This window comes from Camellia sinensis, chromosome 2 (assembly GCF_055761805.1).
Source record: "Camellia sinensis isolate YWXY chromosome 2, ASM5576180v1, whole genome shotgun sequence".
In the NCBI taxonomy this organism is placed as follows: domain Eukaryota; kingdom Viridiplantae; phylum Streptophyta; class Magnoliopsida; order Ericales; family Theaceae; genus Camellia; species Camellia sinensis.
The window spans coordinates 2475333-2499218 of record NC_138962.1 but is presented as its reverse complement, the minus strand read 5'-3'; the positions used below and the strand labels follow the sequence as shown (position 1 = coordinate 2499218).

General features: G+C 34.9%; 1 protein-coding gene across 1 annotated transcript; it reads left to right on the top strand.

Moving 5' to 3' along the window:
* Positions 1–500: 500 nt before the first annotated feature.
* On the top strand, positions 501–2308 carry LOC145820745 (uncharacterized). Its single transcript, XM_082917345.1, has 3 exons — positions 501–743; positions 1130–1299; positions 2299–2308. The coding sequence occupies exons 1-3, from the start codon at positions 516–518 to the stop codon at positions 2306–2308; spliced, it is 408 nt and encodes a 135-aa protein (XP_082773471.1). The 5' UTR covers positions 501–515.
* The last annotated feature ends 21578 nt before the right edge of the window (positions 2309–23886 follow it).

Below are 23886 nucleotides of genomic sequence, written 5' to 3'. Positions count from 1 at the left end.
CCCACCGGCCATCATAATACATCACCGGCCGTCCACCGGCCATCATTCAATTCCATCGGCACAATATTTTGCCGACCGGCAAAGAGTGTGGCCGACCGGCAAAGAATTGCTGAATCGGGGCAGTTCTGTCATTTCGGCACGGGTCTTTTAAAGTAGGGTTTCCAACCCTATTTTCTTACTTCCCCTTGGTCGAAAAACACCTCTCTCTCTCTCTAGAGTGTTTTCCCCCCTTGATACTCTCATTTCCGTGCGTTCTGGCTCTCATTTCTTCGTTCGATTCGCGATCTCCTTCGCGTTTCGGACATTTTCAACCGAATAAAACTTCGTTTCGGTGTTTCTTTCTCGATTTTCGCCACTCGAGGCTTGTTTTCCTCGAGTTTTTCTCGATACCCGTCCCTTTTCCGTATTTCGGCTTTTCCGGCCTTTTCCGACCCTCTCGGGGTTTGACTTTTCGGTTGACTTTCCATATTTTCGCCCGGTTTTCCTTTTTCGGCTATTTTCTCACCGTTTTTGACATGGCCGACGATATTCCACAGGGTAGGACTCCTCCGGATCACGAGATGGATCCCGGGGTTGAGCTTCTCCCGCTGAGCGTCCGCCCGTTCGACCCGGCGACCTACCGGCCGGCGATTCATGTGCTGCCTCCTGACGGACTTCGCCAGTTTCGGAGCTTCGAGAGGCACGTGCCACCCGAGCTATTACTGCGTGAGCCTACCTCCCACCTGTCCTTCGGCGCTTCCGAGGTAATTCTCTTTTCTCTGCTTTACTTTCTGCAATGTAGGACACAAAACTGTCGTAGCTGGTTGTGCTTTTTAACTGCTTTAGCTCAGATACCCTGTATACTGTAGTTGATTGTAAACATGCGTGCCACTGATATCTGCTTGAGACTGACACATGCACATACACTGCACTAGCCCTGAATCACCCAAACACACTGTATTTCACTGCATACACACTGGTACCCAGCATTTGCTTGAGTCTGAAAATATGCACACACGCTATACTGTACTGAACCACCCGAACACGCTGACGCATCACACGCTGTAGTTCACTGTAAGCTTCTTAGAACTGCATTTTGACTGTTGCCTTGCAATTGTTGTTGTTTTTTTTTTTTTTCTTTTGTTTACAGGAGGATTCCCATACCATTCGTGGGTATGGGAACACCGGCGCTTGGGACTGGTATGCCGAGCTTCCCGATGCGGTTCATCTCATCGTGGACCAGGCGGGCTTTGACGCTTTCTGCAGGGGACTATCCAAACTCACGACCTGCAGGCCCTTGCTCGCCGCTCTAGTGGAGAGGTGGTGGGACACCACCGACTCGTTCCATTTGTCTGCGACGGGAGACATGACGATGACTCCCTATGATTTCTCGATGCTCACAGGCATCGGGGTAGGGGGTGATCCGATCCCCTTTGATACTGACATGGACGAGTGGACTGCCGCTCAGATCTATCTGCTTGGTGAGGTGCCACCTCTTGCTCGTCCAGGCTTTGTTCGTTACTCCTGGTTCGAGGTGCAGTTTAGGGTCCAGCCCGCGTTGGAGGAGGAGGCGCAGATGACTCAGGAGGCCGTGGAGAGGTATGCACGCGGCTTTCTCATGTTCCTTCTGGGGACGACTATTTTCGCCGACCGGGCGAACACCGTGCCCCTTTGCCTGCTTAGTGCTTTGGTGGACGTCAGGCAAATCTTGCACTATGATTGGGGTGGCGCCGCTCTGGCCACACTCTACGGGTATATGAGCTCGGCTTCCCGTGGCAGCGGACAGTTGCTCGGAGGCTACTGGCGTGCTTGGGAGGTACGTTTCTTTCCCGCTTTTCATTTCTGCTTTTCTATCTTCTGTACTTTGTACTGTATTCTGTATTGCACATACTGTAGTCTGCTTTTCACTAACTGTATACTGCACACGCGGCACACATATACACTCTGCTTTACACTGACTGTACACTACTCACACTGTACACTGTACACAGTTCACACTGTACACTGTACACAATACACTGCACAACACACGGCCCTGCCATTTCTGCTTTATTATGTGTTTTGCTTTATCTGATAGTCATATTGATGTTTTCTCTGTAGTTGTGGGTTTACGCCTACTTTCCCAGGCTTGCACCCATGCCAGACACGGAGACCCCCCTCGTCGTCCCATTCTCGCGACGCTTCGACGGGAGATGCGCGCGGAGGCCACGAGAGACATTTAGCTTCTTTCGCCAGTACTTCGACACCATCACCCCTGCCGAGGTATGTTTTTAGTTCAGAATTTATCTAAGCTATGCTTTTCACTGCATACTTCAATAGCGATAGATAACAAACTGTATGTCACTTTCAGATCACGTGGCAGCCTTGGGCCCCGTTGCTGGCGACGATTCGGGACCGATTTGCCGGTGCTGAGGAGACCTCGCGTTTTCGGATCTTACTGGAGGGCCCGGTCTGTCGGGCTTGGTACCTAGGTGAGCGTTTCCTATGCCAGACCCTAGGGTTACCAGAGCAGATAGTCCCGGTTCACCCTCCTGAGGACATGAGGGAGACCGAGAGGCTCACTACCGAGCAGATGGCCGATTATACCATTGGCTGGGAGGCGACCCGCTTCAGAGGCATCGGCGACTACCGAGAGTACGTGCAGATGTACATTATGCGGTCTCTGAGCGGCGGCCGTCGAGCTGAGGGAGCCAGGCCCGTGGCGCCAGCAGCTAGGACAGGAGCGGGAGCTTCTAGGAGGGCTCCAGTCCGTGGCAGGGGCGGAGTTCAGAGAGGACGGGGGACCGGTTGGCCTGCTCTGCCCACCGTACTGACATACAGAGGGCAGGATGGGGCGACCTACCAGATCCCCTTTGCTCCTCCCCTGGCTGGTCATGAGTTAGCTGGCATCCCCGACCTGCCTCTGGTATGTTTTACTTCATTTTGCATCTTGCATCTAGCATTTCATTTCAGTTTGTTTGATATTCCACGGAATACTGATATATCTTGTACTTTTGCAGGCGTCCTCCGAGTATACCCGGCAGTCCGTGGAGCTGAATGCCTCCATGATGGGGATGCTACAGCGGACCTTCGATCTCCTGGCCCTCTACAGCATTCCGGTATGTTCTTCTGATCACGGCCTCAAATCACTCATACACCGATTCACGTAATCTGCTGCACGACACAACACCTGACACACTGATCTCACAGCGTCTGATACACTGCATACACTGCATTCTGCACTGATAAACTGCTCACGGCATTCACACACTGTACTCATACACTGCATTCTGCACTGATAGATTGTCCACAACATTCACACATTATACTCATACACTGCATTCTGCACTGAATGCCTCCATTTTTATTTTTATTTGACTTCTATTTTTATTCAATTTACTTTTCTATTCAACTTCTTTTTTTTATTTAATTTCCAAATAGATCCTTAAGGTATAGTGGTTTCTGGATTGTACTTCCATTTTTAATTTTATGAAACTTTCACTTTTATTTTTATTCAACTTCCATTTTTATTTAATTTACTTTTCTACTAAACTTCCTTTTTTATTTAATTTGAAAATATATTGTTAAGGTATAGTGGTTTCTTGAATGAACTTCCATTTTTAATTTTCTTCAACTTCCATTTTTATTTTTATTCCACTTCCATTTTTATTCAAGTTATTTTTCTATTAAACTTCGTTTTTTATTTAATTTCCAAATAGATCGTTAAGGTATAATGGTTTTTTTAATGAACTTCCATTTTTGATTTCCTGCAACTTCCATTTTTATTTTTATTCAACTTCAATTTTAATTCAATTTACTTTTCGATTAAACTTCCTTTTTTTTTTTTTAATTTCCAAATAGATCTTTAAGGTATAGTGGTTTCTTGAATGAACTTCCATTTTTAATTTTCTGCAACTTTCATTTCTATTTTTATTCAACTTCCACTTTTATTCAATTTACTTTTCTCTTAAACTTCGTTTTTTTATTTAATTTACGAATAGATCGTTATGGTATAGTGGTTTCTTGAAAGAACTTCTATTTTTAATTTTCTGCAACTTGCATTTTTATTTCTATTCAACTCCTTTTTTTATTCAAGTTTCTTTTTTATTCAACTTCCTTTTTTACTTAGATTCCAAATAGGTCGTTAAGGTATAGTGGTTTTTGGATTGAACTTCCATTTTTAATTTTATGCAACTTTCACTTTTATTTTTATTCAACTTCCATTTTTATTCAATTTACTTTTCTACTAAACTTCCTTTTTTATTTAATTTTCAAATAGATCGTTAAGGTATAGTGGTTTCTTGAATGAACTTCCATTTTTAATTTTCTGCAACTTCCATTTTTATTTCTATTCAACTTTCATCTTTATTCAAGTTATTTTTCTATTCAACTTCCTTTTTTATTTAATTTCCAAATAGATCGTTAAGGTATAGTGTTTTCTGGATTGAACTTCCATTTTTAATTTTATGCAACTTCCATTTTTATTTTTATTCAACTTCCATTTTTATTCAATTTACTTTTCTATTAAACTTCCTTTTTTATTTAATTTCCAAATAGATCGTTAAGGTATTGTGGTTTCTTGAATGAACTTCCATTTTTAATTTTCTGCAACTTCCATTTTTATTTTTATTCCACTTCCATTTTTATTCAAGTTATTTTTCTATTCAACTTCCTTTTTTATTTAATTTCCAAATAGATCGTTAAGGTATTGTGGTTTCTTGAATGAACTTCCAATTTTAATTTTCTGCAACTTCCATTTTTATTTCTATTCGACTTCCTTTTTTATTCAAGTCATTTTTCTATTCAACATCCTTTTCTATTTAATTTCCAAATAGGTCGTTAAGGTATAGTGGTTTCCTGAATGCTCTTCCAATTTTAATTTTATGCAACTTCCATTTTTATTTCTATTCAACTTCTTTTTTTATTCAAGTTTCTTTTCTATTCCACTTCCTTTTTTATTTAATTTCAAAATAAATCGTTAAGGTATAGTGGTTTCTGGATTAAAATTCAATTTTGAATTTTACGCAACTTTCACTTTTATTTTTATTCAACTTCCATTTTTATTCAATTTACTTTTCTATTAAACTTCATATTTTATTTAATTTCCAAATAGATCGTTAAGGTATAGTGGTTTCTTGAATGAACTTCCGTTTTTAATTTTCGGCAACTTCCATTATTATTTTTATTCCACTTCCATTTTTATTCAAGTTACTTTTCTATTCAAATTCCTTTTTTATTTAATTTCCAAATAGATCGTTAAGGTATTGTGGTTTCATGGATGAATTTCCATTTTTAATTTTCTGCAACTTCCATTTTAATTCAAGTTATTTTTCTATTCAACTTCCTTTTTTATTTAATTTCCAAATAAATCAGTAAAGTATAGTGGTTTCTGGATTGAACAACCATTTTTAATTTTATGCAACTTTCATTTTCATTTTTATTCAACTTCTATTTTTATTCTATTTGCTTTTCTATTAAACTTACTTTTTTATTTAATTTCCAAATTGATCGTTAAGGTATTGTGGTTTATTGAATGAACTTTCATTTTTAATTTTCTGCAACTTCCATTTTTATTTTTATTCCACTTCCATTTTTATTCAAGTTACTTTTCTATTCAATTTCATTTTTTATTTAATTTCCAAATAGACCGTTAAGGTATAGTGGTTTCTTGAATGCTCTTCCAATTTTAATTTTTTGCAACTTCCATTTTTATTTCTATTCAACTTCTTTTTTTATTCAAGTTTCTTTTCCATTCAACTTCCTTTTTTATTTATTGTCCAAATATATCGTTATGGTATAGTGGTTTATGGATTGAACTTTCATTTTTAATTTTATGCAACTTTCACTTTTATTTTTATTCAACTCCCATTTTTATTCAATTTACTTTTCTCTTAAACTTCATTTTTTATTTAATTTCCAAATAGATCATTAAGGTATAGTGGTTTCTTGAATGAACTTCCGTTTTTAATTTTATGCAACTTTCATTTTTATTTTTATTCAACTTCCATTTTTAATCAATTTACTTTTCTATTAAACTTCCTTTTTTATTTAATTTCCAAATAGATCGTTAAGGTATAGTGGTTTCTTGAATGAATTTCCATTTTTAATTTTCTGCAACTTCCATTTTTATTTTTATTCAACTTCCATTTTTATTCAAGTTATTTTTCTTTTCAACTTTCTTTTTTATTTAATTTCCAAATAGATCGTCAAGGTATAGTGGTTTCTGGATTGAACTACCATTTTTAATTTTATGCAACTTTCATTTTTATTTTTATTCAACTTCTATTTTTATTCAATTTGCTTTTCTATTAAACTTCCTTTTTTATTTAATTTCCAAATAGATCATTAAAGTATTGTGGTTTCTTGAATGAACTTCCATTTTTAATTTTCTCCGACTTCCACTTTTATTTTTATTCCACATCCATTTTTCTTCAATTTATTTTTCTACAAAACTTCCTTTTTTATTTAATTTCCAAAGAGATCGTTAAGGTATAGTGGTTTCTTGAATGAACTTCCATTTTTAATTTTCTGAAACTTCCATTTTTATTTTTATTCAACTTCCATTTTTATTCAAGTTATTTTTCTATTCAACTTCATTTTCTATTTAATTTCCAAATAGATCGTTAAGGTATAGTTGTTTTTGGATTGAACTTCCATTTTTAATTTTCTGCAACTTTCATTTTTATTTTTACTCAACTTCCATTTTTAGTCAATTTCCTTTTCTATTAAACTTCCTTTTTTATTTAATTTCCAAATAGATCGTTAAGGTATTGTGGTTTCTTGAATGAACTTCCATTTTTAATTTTCTGCAACTTCCATTTTTATTTTTATTCCACTTCCGTTTTTATTCAAGTTATTTTTCTATTCAAATTCCTTTTTTATTTAATTTCCAAATAGATCGTTAAGGTATAGTGGTTTCTTGAATGAACTTCCAATTTTAATTTTCTGCAATTTCGATTTTTATTTCTATTTAACTTCCTTTTTTATTCAAGTCATTTTTCTATTCAACTGCATTTTTTATTTAATTTGCAAATAGGTCGTTAAGGTATAGTGGTTTCTTGAATGCTCTTCAAATTTTAATTTTTTGCAACTTCCATTTTTATTTCTATTCAACATCTTTTTTTATTCAAGTTTCTTTTTCATCCAACTTCCTTTTTTATTTAATTTCCAAATATATCGTTATGGTATAGTGGTTTATGGATTGAACTTCCATTTTTAATTTTATGCAACTTTCACTTTTATTTTTATTGAACTTCCATTTTTATTCAATTTACTTTTCTCTTAAACTTCATTTTTTATTTAATTTCCAAATAGATCGTTAAGGTATAGCGGTTTCTTCAATGAACTTCCATTTTTAATTTTATGCAACTTTCATTTTTATTTTTATTCAACTTCCATTTTTAATCAATTTACTTTTCTATTAAACTTCCTTTTTCATTTAATTTCCAAATAGATCGTTAAGGTATAGTGGTTTCTTGATTGAATTTCCATTTTTAATTTTCTGCAACTTCTATTTTTATTTTTAATTAAGTTCCATTTTTATTCAAGTTACTTTTCAATTTAACTTCCTTTTTTATTTAATTTCCAAATAGATCGTTAAGGTATTGTGGTTTCTTGAATGAACTTCCAATTTTAATTTTCTGCAACATCCATTTTTATTTCTATTCAACTTCTTTTTTTATTCAAGTTTCTTTTCTATTCAACTTCCTTTCTTATTTAATTTTTAAATCGATCGTTAAGGTATAGTGGTTTCTAGATTGCACTTGCATTTTTAATTTTATGCATCTTTCACTTTTATTTTTATTCAACTTCCATTTTTATTCAATTTACTTTCTTATTAAACTTCCTTTTTTATTTAATTTCCAAACAGATCGTTAAGGTATAGTGGTTTCTTAAATGAACTTCCATTTTTAATTTTATGCAACTTTCACTTTTATTTTTATTCAACTTCCATTTTAATTCAATTTACTTTCCTATTAAACTTCATTTTTTATTTAATTTCCAAATAGATCGTTAAGGTATAGTGGTTTCTAAAATTAACTTCCATTTTTAATTTTATGCAACTTTCACTTTTATTTTTATTCAACTTCCATTTTTATTCAATTTACTTTTCTATTAAACTTCATTTTTTATTTAATTTCCAAATAGATCGTTAAGGTATAGTGGTTTCTAAAATTAACTTCCATTTTTAATTTTATGCAACTTTCACTTTTATTTTTATTCAACTTCCATTTTTATTCAATTTACTTTTCTATTAAACTTCATTTTTTATTTAATTTCCAAATAGATCGTTAAGGTATAGTGGTTTTTTGAATGAACTTCCGTTTTTAATTTTCTGCAACTTCCATTATTATTTTTATTCCACTTCCATTTTTATGCAAGTTATTTTTCTATTCAACTTCCTTTTTTATTTAATTTCCAAATAGATCGGTAAGGTATTGTGGTTTCTGGATTGAACTACCATTTTTAATTTTATGCAACTTTCATTTTTATTTTTATTCAACTTCTATTTTTATTCAATTTGTTTTTCTATTCAACTTCCTTTTTTATTTAATTTCCAAATAGATCGTTAAGGTATTGTGGTTTCTTGAATGAACTTCCATTTTTAATTTTCTGCAACTTCCATTTTTATTTTTATTCCACTTCCATTTTTATTCAAGTTATTTTTCTATTCGAATTCCTTTTCTATTTAATTTCCAAATAGATCGTTAAGGTATAGTCGTTTTTGGATTGAACTTCCATTTTTAATTTTCTGCAACTTTCATTTTTATTTTTATTCAACTTCCATTTTTAGTCAATTTCCTTTTCTATTAAACTTCCTTTTTTATTTAATTTCCAAATAGATCGTTAAAGTATTGTGGTTTCTTGAATGAACTTCCATTTTTAATTTTCTGCAACTTCCATTGTTATTTTTATTCAACTTCCATTTTTATTCAAGTTATTTTTCTATTCAACTTCCTTTTTTATTTAATTTCCAAATAGATCGTTAAGGTATAGTGGTTTCTTGAATGAACTTCCAATTTTAATTTTCTGCAACTTCCATTTTTATTTCTATTCAACTTCCTTTTTTATTCAAGTCATTTTTCTATTCAACTTCATTTTTTATTTAATTTGCAAATAGGTATTTAAGGTATAGTGGTTTCTTGAATGCTCTTCCAATTTTAATTTTTTGCAACTTCCATTTTTATTTCTATTCAACTTCTTTTTTTATTCAAGTTTTTTTCCATTCAACTTCCATTTTTATTTCATTTCCAAATATATCGTTATGGTATAGTGGTTTATGGATTGAACTTCCATTTTTAATTTTATGCAACTTTCACTTTTATTTTTATTCAACTTCCATTTTTATTCAATTTACTTTTCTCTTAAACTTCATTTTTTATTTAATTTCCAAATAGATCGTTAAGGTATAGTGGTTTCTTGAATGAACTCCCGTTTTTAATTTTATGCAACTTTCATTTTTATTTTTATTCAACTTCCATTTTTAATCAATTTACTTTTCTATTAAACTTCCTTTTTTATTTAATTTCCAAATAGATCGTTAAGGTATAGTGGTTTCTTGAATGAATTTCCATTTTTAATTTTCTGCAACTTCCATTTTTATTTTTAATTAACTTCCATTTTTATTCAAGTTACTTTTCAATTCAACTTCCTTTTTTATTTAATTTCCAAATAGATCGTTAAGGTATAGTGGTTTCTTGAATGAACTTCCAATTTTAATTTTCTGCAACTTCCATTTTTATTTCTATTCAATTTCTTTTTTTATTCAAGTTTCTTTTCTATTCAACTTCCTTTTTTATTTAATTTCTAAATAGATCGTTAAGGTATAGTGATTTCTAGATTGAACTTCCATTTTTAATTTTATGCATCTTTCATTTTTATTTTTATTCAACTTCCATTTTTATTCAATTTACTTTCCTATTAAACTTCCTTTTTTATTTAATTTCCAAATAGATCGTTAAAGTATAGTGGTTTCTTAAATGAACTTCATTTTTAATTTTATGCAACTTTCACTTTTATTTTTATTCAACTTCCATTTTTATGCAATTTACTTTCCTATTAAACTTCCTTTTTTATTTAATTTCCAAATAGATCACTAAGGTATAGTGGTATCCATCTTGTTGCCGTCCTTTAATTCCACTTGATTGAGTTTTAGGATGTTTTGAGCAGGGTTGTTACAGGTTGGTTAGGCCTTGGTTTCAATTCCTTGTTGTCCAGTTTTTAGGCGATCCGCTCGAGCGGGGATTGCACACCTCCAGTATTTCGTGTTCCTGAGCAGGTTTGTTTACGTTCGAGCGGTAGCGCTCGAGCGGGTTTGGTGGTGCTCGAGCGGGTAGTACTTTCTGGGTATAAGTTCTGGGAGGGGGAAATCTACGCTCGAGCGGACTGGTTTTCGCGCTCGAGCGGAAGTGCTTTATTCTTGTGTCTTGGCGCTCGAGCAGGCCTTATTGCGCTCGAGCGTGTCCAGATTCTTGTTCTTGGCGCTCGAGCGTTGTGTTCTCCGCTCGAGCGGGTCATTCGTATATGAGTTATCCGCTGGGTGATTTTAAATCACTTTTTACTTTCCTTTCTCTCTCCTACTTTTTCTAAAACCCATTTTGAGAGCTCCTCTCTCTGAAGCCTTGACTTCTCTCTAGGTATTGATATAGTAGGAGTGATTTCCTCACCTTTGGTCTTTACAAAAAGGTTGTTGATCGTCGAGGGCTATCTTTTGAGCCGAGAAGTTCATGGTTTGGAGTATTTTCATTTCCATCGTCTTCTTGGTTGGGTGTCATTCTTTGAGGTAGGGATAACCTACTCCTCACTATGGGCTTTGTCTTTAAATTTTAGTACTTTGAGATGTTGGGGTTGGTTTGGTAATTTGTGAAAGTTTGGGGCTTTAGTGTAAATTTACAAAAGGTTGGGGTTTTAGCTATATAAAACTTAGATGCATGTTTGGCTTGGAAAGGTGAAATTAATGTTAAAACATTAATGAAAATGGAACCTGAGGGTTGTAATGTTAATTATGGAAAATGCCCTAATTACATTGATTAATTAATTTGCATAATTAATTATGAGAAATGAGGAATTGATTTGGGAAGGTATGGGATTAAAGGGTGTAGTTGGATTATTTATCGCTCACCTAGTTGAAATATTGATTATATATCCATTGTTGCATTTATTTTCTGTATAGAAATAACTGCTTTGGGCTATCGGTGGAGGATAGTCTTGATTGTTGTAGACAATGCATGATGATTAGGCAAACTGAAACTAATCACTGGAATGGGTCATTGAGTATGACGGTTGAAGGAATACATTAAATTTATGTATTGTGTGATGATGTGTATAATTATTGTTTATATGCATTGTGTTGTGTTGGAGGAGATAGGGGATGTACTCCACGGTTTAGGGGAAGATAGGGGATGGACCTCTAAACCAGATGTTGTTGGGAGGAGATAGGGGATGGACTCCATAGATAGAGCTCATATGCTTATCTAGTAATGTTGACAGAGCTCATATGCTTGTCTTTGGAAGTGTGATATTGCTTTTATGCATATCTATGGAAGTGATGATATAGCTTGTATGCTTATCTGTTGGTGTGTGATATAGCTAGTATGCTTATCTATTATGAAATGAGAAAGGGCTTAATATGGGTTATTGTCTCATATAAGTTGTTTGGCCAGGTTCTAAGCCATGGTTACAAATTGAGAATTGAAAAGAATCGGAAAATGGATTGTAACATGGACTTGTATGTCATGAAACCGTAAAGTGTGATAAAGGAAAGTATCAGTGTTGGCCATCTATCAATTGCTAATCTTTTAGTCATTGTTCATATTGGGTTTAGTGTATTTCTACTGGGCTGTGGCTCACCCTATATGGAAATATCATTTTCAGGTACAGGTAGCATGCCACCTCCAAGGACGTAGCTTGGGAGGCTAGAGGCGGGCAGACTTTTTGTTGTTTAGTTTCTTTGATGTATTACATGTATATTCAAGCCAAGGGCTTAATGTATATTTGATGGGTTTAATGTTATTATTTTGAGGGCGTTACAAATTTTCTGCAACTTCTATTTTTATTTTTATTCCACTTCCATTTTTATTCAAGTTATTTTTCTTTTACTCTTCCTTTTTTATTTAATTTCGAAATAGATCTTTAAGGTATAGTGGTTTCTTGACTGAACTTCCAATTTTAATTTTCTGCAACTTCAATTTTTATTTCTACTCAACTTCCTTCTTTATTCAAGTCATTTTTCTATTTAACTTCATTTTTTATTTAATTTCCAAATAGGTCGTTAAGGTATAGTGGTATCTTCAATGCTCTTCCAATTTTATTTTTTTGCAACTTCCATTTTTATTTCTATTCAACTTCTTTTTTTTATTCAAGTTTCTTTCCATTCAACTTCCTTTTTTATTTAATTTCCAAACAGATCGTTAAGGTATAGTGGTTTATGGATTGAACTTTCATTTTTAATTTTATGCAACTTTCACTTTTATTTTTATTCAATTTACTTTTCTCTTAAACTTCATTTTTTATTTAATTTCCAAATAGATCGTTAAGGTATAGTGGTTTCTTGAATGAACTTCCGTTTTTAATTTTATGCAACATTCATTTTTATTTTTATTCAACTTCCATTTTTAATCAATTTACTTTTCTATTAAACTTCCTTTTTTATTTAATTTCCAAATAGATCGTTAAGGTATAGTGGTTTCTTGAATGAATTTCCATTTTTAATTTTATGCAACTTCCATTTTTATTTTTAATTAACTTCCATTTTTATTCAACTTACTTTTCAATTCAACTTCCATTTTTATTTAATTTCCAAATAGATCGTTAAGGTATAGTGGTTTCTTGAATGAACTTCCAATTTTAATTTTCTGCAACTTCCATTTTTATTTCTATTCAACTTCTTTTTTTATTCAAGTTTCTTTTCTATTCAACTTGCTTTTTTATTTAAATTCTAAATAGATCATTAAGGTATAGTGGTTTCTAGATTGAACTTCTATTTTTAATTTTATGCAACTTTCATTTTTATTTTTATTCAACTTCCATTTTTATTCAATTTACTTTCCTGTTAAACTTCCTTTTTTATTTAATTTCCAAATAGATCGTTAATGTATAGTGGTTTCTTGAATGAACTTCCATTTTTAATTTTCTGCAACTTCAATTTTTTTTTTATTCGACTTCCATTTTTATTCCAGTTATTTTTCTATTCAACTTTCTTTTTTATTTAATTTCGAAATAGATCGTTAAGGTATAGTGGTTTCTTGAATGAACTTCCATTTTTAATTTTATGCAACTTCCATTTTTATTTTTATTTGACTTCCATTTTTATTCAAGTTTCTTTTCTATTCAACTTTCTTTTTTATTTAATTTCCAAATAGATCGTTAAGGTATAGTGGTTTCTTTAATGAATTTCCATTTTTAATTTTCTGTAACTTCCATTTTTATTTTTATTCGACTTCCATTTTTATTCAGGTTATTTTTCTATTCAACTTCTTTTTTTATTTAATTTCCAAATAGATCGCTAAGGTATAGTGATTTCTTTAATGAACTTCCATTTTTAATTTTCTGCAACTTTTATTTTTATTTTTATTCAACTTCCATTTTTATTCAATTTACTTTTCTATTTAACTTCCTTTTTTATTTAATTTCCAAATAGATCGTTAAGGTATAGTGGTTTCTTGAATGAATTTCTATTTTTAATTTTCTGCAACTTCCATTTTTATTTTTAAGTAACTTCCATTTTTATTCAAGTTACTTTTCTATTCAACTTCATTTTTTATTTAATTTCCAAATAGATCGTTAACGTGTAGTGCTTTCTGGACTGAACTTTCATTTTTGATTTTATGCAACTTTCATTTTTATTTTTATTCGACTTCCTTTTTTATTAAATTTACTTTTCTATTAACCTTCATTTTTTATTCAATTTCCAAATAGATCGTTAACGTATAGTGGTTTTTTGAATGAACTTCCATTTTTAATTTTCTGCAACTTCCATTTTTATTTTTATTCGACTTCCATTTTTATGCAAGTCATTTTTCTATTCAACTTCCTTTTTTATTTAATTTCCAAATAGATCGTTAAGGTATAGTGGTTTCTTGAATGAACTTCCATTTTTAATTTTCTGCACCTTTCATTTTTATTTTTATTTGACTTCCATTTTTATTCAAGTCATTTTTTTTATTCAACTTCCTTTTTTTTTTTTAATTTCCAAATAGATCGTTAAGGTATAGTGGTTTCTGGATTGAACTTCCATTTTTAATTTTATGCAACTTTCATTTTTATTTTTATTCAACTTCTATTTTTATTCAATTTACTTTTCTATTAAACTTCCTTTTTTATTTAATTTCCAAATAGATCGTTAAGGTATAGTGGTTTCATGAATGAACTTCCATTTTTAATTTTCTGCAACTTCCATTTTTATTTTTGTTTGACTCCCATTTTTATTCAATTTACTTTTCTATTCAACTTCCTTTTTTATTTGATTTCTAAATCGATCGTTAAGGTATAGTGGTTTCTAGATTGAACTTCCATTTTTAATTTTATGCTACTTTCATTTTTATTTTTATTCAACTTCCATTTTTATTCAATTTGCTTTTCTATTGGACTTCCTTTTTTATTTAATTTCCAAATAGATCGTTAAGGTATAGTGGTTTCTTGAATGAACTTCCATTTTAATTTTCTGCAACTTCCATTTTTATTTTTATTTTTGACTTCCATTTTTATTCAAGTTATTTTTCTATTCAACTTCCTTTTTTATTTAATTTCCAAATAGATTGTTAAGGTATAGTGGTTTCTTAAATGAACTTCCATTTTTAATTTTCTGCGACTTCCATTTTTATTTCTATTCAACTTCTTTTTTTTATTCAAGTTTCTTTTCTATTCAACTCTCTTTTTTATTTAATTTCCAAATAGATCGTTAAGGTATAGTGGTTTCTGGATTGAACTTCCATTTTTAATTTTATGCAACTTTCATTTTTATTTTTATTCAACTTCCATTTTTATTCAATTTACTTTTCTATTCAACTTCCTTTTTTATTTAATTTCCAAATAGATCGTTAAGGTATAGTTTGTTCTTGAATGAGCTTCCATTTTTAATTTTCTGCAACTTCCATTTTTATGACGACCCCAAACTGCCCCTAGTAGTTTGGTACCGTGATGGCCAGTAATCCGAGATTACCGAAGGCCAACTTTCAAGATTTTACACACAATCAGAGTATAAATATATGGGGCTCACAAGCGCAGAAGCAATAATCTAAAATACAAGTGGTCCATAAGAGCAGTGCTTAAGTCAAATGAAATGGCATACATCTTTTCATAGCTTTATAACTTGAGTACAAATAAAATAAAGTGCAAATACATGTTACATCTTGATAAAAGGCCTCTCAACCGACATGAACAGAATACATGAAATTCAAGTCAAGAAACATAATCTTCAAAATTGCCGATATCCTCATTGCCGACATAACATGCATACAAAACACACATCTCGGCAAAGCCAACTTCTTGCTTGTTACCTACATATATACATAGGGAGGGTGAGCTTGGATACTCAGTGAATGGTACTAGTAATAAAGGGGTTAAATGAATGATACCCGAGATCCTTTCAAAACGATACATGTTATACCCGTGTCCAAACCATACATAACAAAGCTTTACTTGGCTTAAAACAAGAAATCATCCGAAACTTGGCCTTTCAAAACTTACTTACATACTTAACATACGTCAAATCTTAAAACATGGGACGATGACATTCCGGGCAAAACAAAAGCATAACCTCGGCATCGAGCACACCCGTTCATAGTCCGTCGGCGGCCGATATCTTAACAAGGGTGCTACTTAGGCTTAACGCCCCCTAGCACGAAAGGACGGTGCTACCTAGGCTTAAACTCCCCTAGCACGTAAGGACTATGTTACATAGGCTTAACGTCCCCTAACATGGAAGGACGGTGTTACTTAGGTTTAACGTCCCCTAACACGAAAGGACTATGTTATATAGGCTTAACGTCCCCTAACACGAAAGGACGGTGTTACTTAGGCTTAACGTCCCCTAACACGAAAGGACGGTGTTACTTAGGCTTAACGTCCCCTAACACGAAAGGACGGTTCCAAGAATGTCATCCAAAGCAAAGCTTATACTTGATACATAAAGTAGGGATATCATTCATACTTAACAAATACTTTTATCAAGACAAGGCAAAGCTTTATCGAAACCTTAAGAACATAACTTTATTAAAAATACTACTCACCTAGTTCTTGGGACGTCGGGGTCAAGGCAAAGGTCCAAGTCCTACAAACACATGGCAAAATCTACTGAACATACATCTCAAACAAGTCTTACATACATGCAAATGATCTCGAAAAACATACTGGAAGTCAAAACATCGTTTTACATGTCAAGAAGACATGCTGGGTACCAACCAGGTCTTTGCCGAGGTCCCACGCCTCATAGTTGAGGTGTGGCTACCTAGGCTTCGGCGTGCGGCTGCATGCCGAGGTGCACACAAGACAAACTAAAGGCGTAAGTGATCATGCAAGGTAGGCCAAGGTGAGATACGATGCTTGGCCTAAGTGTGAGGTCTAGGTGAGAGTGATCTCGGCGACTACACCTCGGGAAGTGAGGTCTGGAGATCTGCGTTTCCACCCGTGAAGAACAGGAAGAACATGAATATGAAGATCATGAAGAACATGAATGCTAAAATCATAACTTCTCTATTTATAAAATCTGGGATTTCATGCTATGAGTTCGAAAACATGGACCTGGGTACCCATACTTGAAAATCATGTGAAAACAAACACAAAAACATGGATCTTGGCATGAACTTTCGGATTAAATCATGACTTTTCTTGAAGAACACATGAATGCTATTTTCTCTTTCTAAAACCGGACTTCAAAACAATGCATGGCTTACAAATCATATTCAATCATGCAATGCAATAACATAAACATAAAGAACAACAAGAGTGGAGCAAGAATCTAACCTTAGAACACGGATCTAACGGTTCGATCTCTAGGGATCAAGCTTAGAAATCTACTCTCCCTCAAGAACTCTTCTTCCTCTCTTAGAGCTTCTCTCTCCTCTTCAAAACAAAGATACAACAAATGATAGGTTTCCTCTCTCTATCAGCTGACTTAACACTCAGCTCGGACACGTGGCAATGGCTGGTTGGTTCTCTTAAAAAAGGTGATGGATTGACAAGACAAGACTCTGACAAAGTGTATCTAACAAGCTACTCGGTATGGCACTCCGGCAAATGATGACGTCGGCTAAGGACAAAGCTTCGGCAACTAAGGTGACAATGACCTCGGCTAGGAAGGACAACACTTGACTAAGCTATGCCACACCTTGGCCTAGATGTGCCACACCTCGGTCTAGGTCATACCACTCCAAGACAAGATCACTCAGGTGCAAAGGTAACATCTCGCCCTAGATGATAGACATCTCGGCCTTGGTGATTCACACCTCGGCCTAGATAATGACATCTCGGCCAATATGCCAGGGTGAAGGTGGAGGTCAAACAAAGGGGTTCCAAGATACTTTCAGACTGAAGATGACCTCGGCTTGGAATGATCTAGGCGTAACATAACCTAGGCTTGGCATGACTTCGGCTAAACATAACTTAGGCTTGAGGCACCATGGAAGGAACAGAGCATGTACACAACACTTAAGTAATCACATAGACATCAGAACAAGGCATGGATCTTACTTAGGCAAAACAAGTCATAAACATACAGATGCAAGCTCAACGAGTCATAATCATAAAAATGCTCATGAACATGACTAAGGCATAAATATGGGCTGTGACAGCAACTTAACACGGCAAAACATATAATGCAAGCAACATAACTGGGACATGAAATGTGGGTTGTTACAATTTTTATTTTTATTTGACTTCCATTTTTATTCAATTTACTTTTCTATTCAACTTCCTTTTTTACATAATTTCCAAAAAGATCGTTAAGGTATAGTGGTTTCTGGATTGAACTTCCATTTTTAATTTTATGCAACTTTCATTTTTATTTTTATTCAACTTCCATTTTTATTCAATTTACTTTTCTATTAAACTTCCTTTTTTATTTAATTTCCAAATAGATCGTTAAGGTATAGTGGTTTCTTTAATGAACTTCCATTTTTAATTTTCTACAACTTCCATTTTTATTTTTATTCGACTTCTATTTTTATTCAGGTTATTTTTCTATTCAACTTCATTTTTTATTTAATTTCTAAATAGATCGTTAAGGTATAATGGTTTCTTGAATGAACTTCCATTTTTAATTTTCTGCAACTTCCATTTTTATTTTTATTTAACTTCCTTTTTCAATCAAGTTTCTTTTCTACTCAACTTCCTTTTTTATTTAATTTCCAAATGGATCGTTAAGGTATAGTGGTTTTTGGATTGAACTTCTATTTTTAATTTTATGCAACTTTCATTTTTATTTTTATTCAACTTCCATTTTTATTCAATTTCCTTTTCTATTAAACTTCCTTTTATATTTAATTTCCAAATAGATCGTTAAGGTATAGTGGTTTCTTGAATGAACTTCCAATTTTAATTTTCTGCAACTTCCATTTTTATTTCTATTCAGCTTCTTTTTTTTATTCAAGTTTCTTTTCTATTCAGCTTCCTTTTTTATTTAATTTCCAATTAGATCGTTAAGGTATACTGGTTTCGGGATTGAACTTCCATTTTTAATTTTATGCAACTTTCACTTTTATTTTTATTCAACTTCCATTTTTATTCAATTTACTTTTCTATTAAACTTCCTTTTTTATTTAATTTCCCAATAGATCGTTAAGGTATAGTGGTTTCTTGAATGAACTTCCATTTTTAATTTTCTGCAACTTTCATTTTTATTTTTATTTAGCTTCCTTTTTTATTCAAGTTTCTTTTCTACTCGACTTCCTTTTTTGTTTAATTTCCAAATGGATCGTTAAGGTATAGTGGTTTCTTGAATGAATTTCCATTTTTAATTTTCTGTAACTTTCATTTTATTTTTATTTAGCTTCCTTTTTTATTCAAGTTTCTTTTCTACTCGACTTCCTTTTTTGTTTAATTTCCAAATAGATCGTTAAAGTATAGTGGTTTTTGGATTGAACTTCCATTGTTAATTTTATGCAACTTTCATTTTCATTTTTATTCAACTTCCATTTTTGTTCAATTTACTTTTCCATTAAACATCCTTTTTTATTTAATTTCCAAAGAGATCGTTAAGGTATAGTGGTTTCTTGAATGAACTTCCATTTTTAATTTTCTGCAACTCTTAGTTTTATTTTTACTTAACTTCCATTTTTATTCAATTTACTTTTCTATTCAACTTCATTTTTTATTTAATTTCCAAATAGATCGTTAAGGTATAGTGGTTTCTTGAATGAATTTCTATTTTTAATTTTCTGCAACTTCCATTTTTATTTTAAGTAACTTCCATTTTTATTCATGTTACTTTTCTATTCAGCTTCCTTCTTAATTTAATTTCCAAATAGATCGTTAACGTCTAGTGGTTTCTGGATTGAACTTCCGTTTTTAATTTTATGCAACTTTCATTTTTATTTTTATTCGACTTCCATTTTTATAGCGATCCCGGATTTACCCTTGTTGTACAGTGATCCGGACATGTGTCCGCGAATGTTGGTAGTTGATTATTATCTTGTTTACATCCTTTTTACTACATATTTGGGTTATAGGATGTGTGGGCAGGTTTGTTACAGGTTGGTTGAGTTTAGAAACCAAAACTAGTTGCCCAGATTTTGACCTGTCCGCTCGAGCGGGGGTTTTGGCGCTCGAGCGGGAGTTTCACCCATCCAGTATTTCCTGTGCAGTGTTGGACGCTCGAGCGTGGTATTGGCCGCTTGAGCGGGATTGTGGGAGTGCCGCTCGAACGGGGAGTTAGAAGCTCGAGCGGAGACCTGGTTCTGTAAAAGTTCTGGGAGTGTGTATCCGCCGCTCGAGCGGGATTGTTGACGCTCGAGCGGGAGTCTGTGAGTGACGCTCGAGCGGGGTGTTTGACGCTCGAGCGGGGCGACTGGGTTTAAGTTCCGAGTTTTGACTTTTCAAATCACTTTTTCACTTTCTCTTCTCTCTCCTACTTTTCCAAAAACACCATTGTTGAGCCTCTCACTCTAGAACTCTACCTTCTCTCTAGGTTTTGATCTAGTAGGAGTGATTTGCTCATCTTTGGCCTTTACAAAAAAGTTGTTGATCGTCGAGGGCTACATTTTAATCTGAAAATTTCGGGATTTGGAGCGCGTTGGGTTTTGTCATCTTCTCCCTTGGGGCTTCGAATTTGAGGTAGGAATATCCTACTCCTCTCTATAGATTTTGTCTTTAAATTTTAGTATTTTGAGATGTTGGGGTTGGGTTGGTAATTTTGTGAAAGTTTGGGGCTTTTGTGTTATTTTACAAAAGTTGGGGTTTTATTTATAATAAACCCAAATGCATGTTTGGCATAGAGAAATGGAATGAATGTTGAATCATTGATGAAAATAGGACCTAAGGGTTGAAATGTTAATTATGGAAGTTGACCTATTTACATTGTTTGATTAATTGGGATAATTAATTGTGAGAAATGAGGAAATGAAATGGAATTGTTGAGATTGGGAATGTATGGGGTTAAACGGTGTAGTTGAATTATTTATCACTCACCGAATTGAAATGTTGATTGAATATCCATTTGTGCATTTATTTTCTATTTAGAAATAACTGCTTTGGGCTATCGGTGGAGGATAGTCGTGATTGTTGTAGACAATGCATGATGATTAGGCAAATGAAAACTAATCAATGGAATGTGTCATGGAATTTGACGGTTGATAGAATACATTAACTGTATGTATTGAAGGATTGTATATAGAACCAATGTGTTTGTATACGTTATGTGTAGAGGAGGAGATGGGGGATGTACTCCGCGGTTTAGGGGAAGATGGGGGATGTACCTCTAAACCGGATAGTGTTGGGAGAAGATAGGGGATGAACTCCGTAGATACAGCTCATATGCTTGTCTAGAGAAGTGAAGATAGAGCTCATATGCTTATCTTTGTGAAGTGCGGATATAGCTTATATGCTTATCTGTGAATGTGGGATATAGTTGTTATACATATCTGTCGAGAATGTGGATATAGCTTAAATGCTTATCTGCGAATGTGGGATATAGTTTTTATACATATCTGTTGAGATGATGATAGAGCTAACATGCTTATCTGTTGAAAAAGGGAAAATGAAAAGTAACTTGGACTCATAGGTCGTATGACATAAAATGTGATTTATGTGGATGTATCTGTGTTGGCCATCTATCAATTGCTAATCTTTTAGTCATTGTTCATGGTTGGTTTAGTGTATTTCTACTGGGCTGTGGCTCACCCTATATAGGAACATCATTTTCAGGTACAGGTAGCATGCCACCTCCAAGGTCATAGCTTGGGAGGCTAGAGGCGGACAGATTTTGTTGTTTAAGTTCTTTTTGATGTATTACATGTATATTCAAGCCGAGGGCTTAATGTGTAGATGAGTTAGCACTCTTTTGATGTAACCAAGTGTTAACTTGGAAAGCTGTAAGCCCGTAGGGCATTTTGCTTTTGTTGTTAACATGTAATATTTTTGTAATGAAATTCTGATGAATAAAAGAATGTGGATATTTCGCATGTCAATGAATGTTTTATTTGATGGGTTTAATGTTGTTATTTTGAGGGCGTTACAACTTGGTATCAGAGCGTACCAGGTTCGAATACTTTGGGTACGTGGGAAGTGATTAGTATCACAATGGGTTTGTCTCGCTTGATAGAGACTTAGATGTAGTGTTATATGCTATGTGCTTAAGTGATAACATGCTTATGTGATTATGTGGGTATGGAATGTAGTTTCTAGGATGTTGATTGGATCCTTGGGTTTCTGGGAGTCTTGTTGGAAAGGCACTTGATCAATGCTGTTTCTAACCGGAACTCTAGTAACGCCTCGGGACTGTCATTATCCGGAAATGAAATTCGTAAGTGCTTATGTGTTTATGTGCTTACGTGGAGTGAATTACAGTTGTCCATGCATTAGGACGTGAGTGTTTAGTTTTGGCACATTTGTGAATGTGCTAACGTTCTGTATTACCTTTATTAGGATGTCAGGACGAGGAAGAGGTGCTAGGCGTGGTAGGCCTGCGAGGCAGCAAGTACCCTTACCGGATGATATTCCGGCAGTACAGGAGGGAGTTGGTCAGGCCAATGTGGCCAAGCCAACGGGTCAACAGGCTATGAGTGCCTTGGCACGAGAGATAGCAGGGGCTTTGGGTATTCTCAGAGCAGGGAATCAGGCAGCCGAGGCAGGGCCTTCCTTCTTGAAGAGGGAGTTCTTCCGGTCTAACCCGGATGAGTTTATTGGAGATCCAAAGGAGCCACTGAAGGCTGACGAGTGGTTAGAACAGATGAGTAAGACGTTCGAGATGCTTGGCATCGAGGACGGGGCACTGAAAGTGACCTTGGCATCCTTCCAGCTGAAGGGGGATGCGGGTCAATGGTGGAAGTACGAGAAGGCTCGTGTTGGTGGTACATGGGAGGCGTTCGTAAATGCTTTCCAGGAGAGGTTTTTATCTGCAGTGGCTAGGGAGAAGCTGAGGGATCAGTTTAGCCGGCTTAATCAGCAGGGTATGTCTGTGGCAGAGTTTGAGGCCACTTTCACTAGTTTGTCCAGGTTTGCACCTGAGTTGGTGGCGTCCGAAGAACGCCGTTGCTATGAGTTTGAGCGAAAGTTGAGGCGGGGCCTCAAGCTGAGAGTTGGTGGGTCTTACATCCGAGAGTATAGACATTTAGTGGATGCTGCAGCTCATATGGAGCTCATGATGCAGGAGGAGGATGAGGGGCAGAGAGGCTCCAAAAGGAGCCAGGATGGTCAGGGTGATGGCAGGAGACAAAGGGGTTATAACCCTCAGCAGCCTCAGGGTGCAGTTTCCAGATCGACCTTCCCAGTGCCGAGTGCAGGCTCGGGGAGAGGCAATCAGGGGGAGTTTGCTTGTTACAAGTGTGGCCAGCTGGGTCACAAGGTTTCAGTTTGCCCGCAGAAGGGTGGGGGTCAGAGAGCTGCTTTTCTTCAGCTAGACCGCAGAGTCAGAGTTTGGGTAGGGGGCAGCCCTTGTCTTGTTATCAGTGTGGACAGCCTGGGCACCTAAAGAGGTTTTGCCCACAGTTGAGTGCCACTTCAGGAGCGTCTGGTTCTACACAGACGCAGGGATTTCAGCCAGCTCAGTCTGTGCAGGCCTCGAGGGCCAATCCGGGGGCTTCGACGTCCCAGTCAGTGCAGCAGTCGTATGCTCCTAGAGGTGAGCAGGTAGATCAGGGGCCTACAGGGCGCGTGTATGCTGTTACCGCGCAGGATTTAGTACCGGCTCCATCGGTAGTGAGAGGTACTTTTCTGTTTTGCAACTCGGTTGCTAGCGTGTTGATTGACACGGGTGCATCTCATTCATTTGTATCTGCTGCATTTGCATCTGTTTTGGAATTGGAGTTAGCACAGTTAGCATCTCCTATTTGTGTAGTGTCACCTCTTGGTGGTGAGTTGATCCTGAAACAGGGTGTTAGAGGTTGTGATATAGAGGTCGCCGACTATAAGCTTCCTTTTCCATTTGTGGTCATGCCCATGAAGGGCTTTGATGTTATTTTGGGTATGGACTGGCTATCGTCATACCGGGCTATTATCGATTGCTATCGCCAGAGGGTCATGTTATGTACCTTGAGCGGGAGTGGTTCCATTTCTTGGGAGACCGGGTTGGTAGTGTTTTGCCATCGGGGTATGATTCGCGAGGGCGATGTGAGCTTAGTGGTCTACTTGCTAGCTTCGAGAGTGGTGAGTGTGATGAGACCCATGTTGTATTGCCGAGGGTGGTTTGTGAGTATTCGGATGTCTATCCCGAAGACCTTGTTAGTTTGCCACCTCACCGAGAGATAGAGTTCTCTATTGATTTAGTGCCCGGCACGG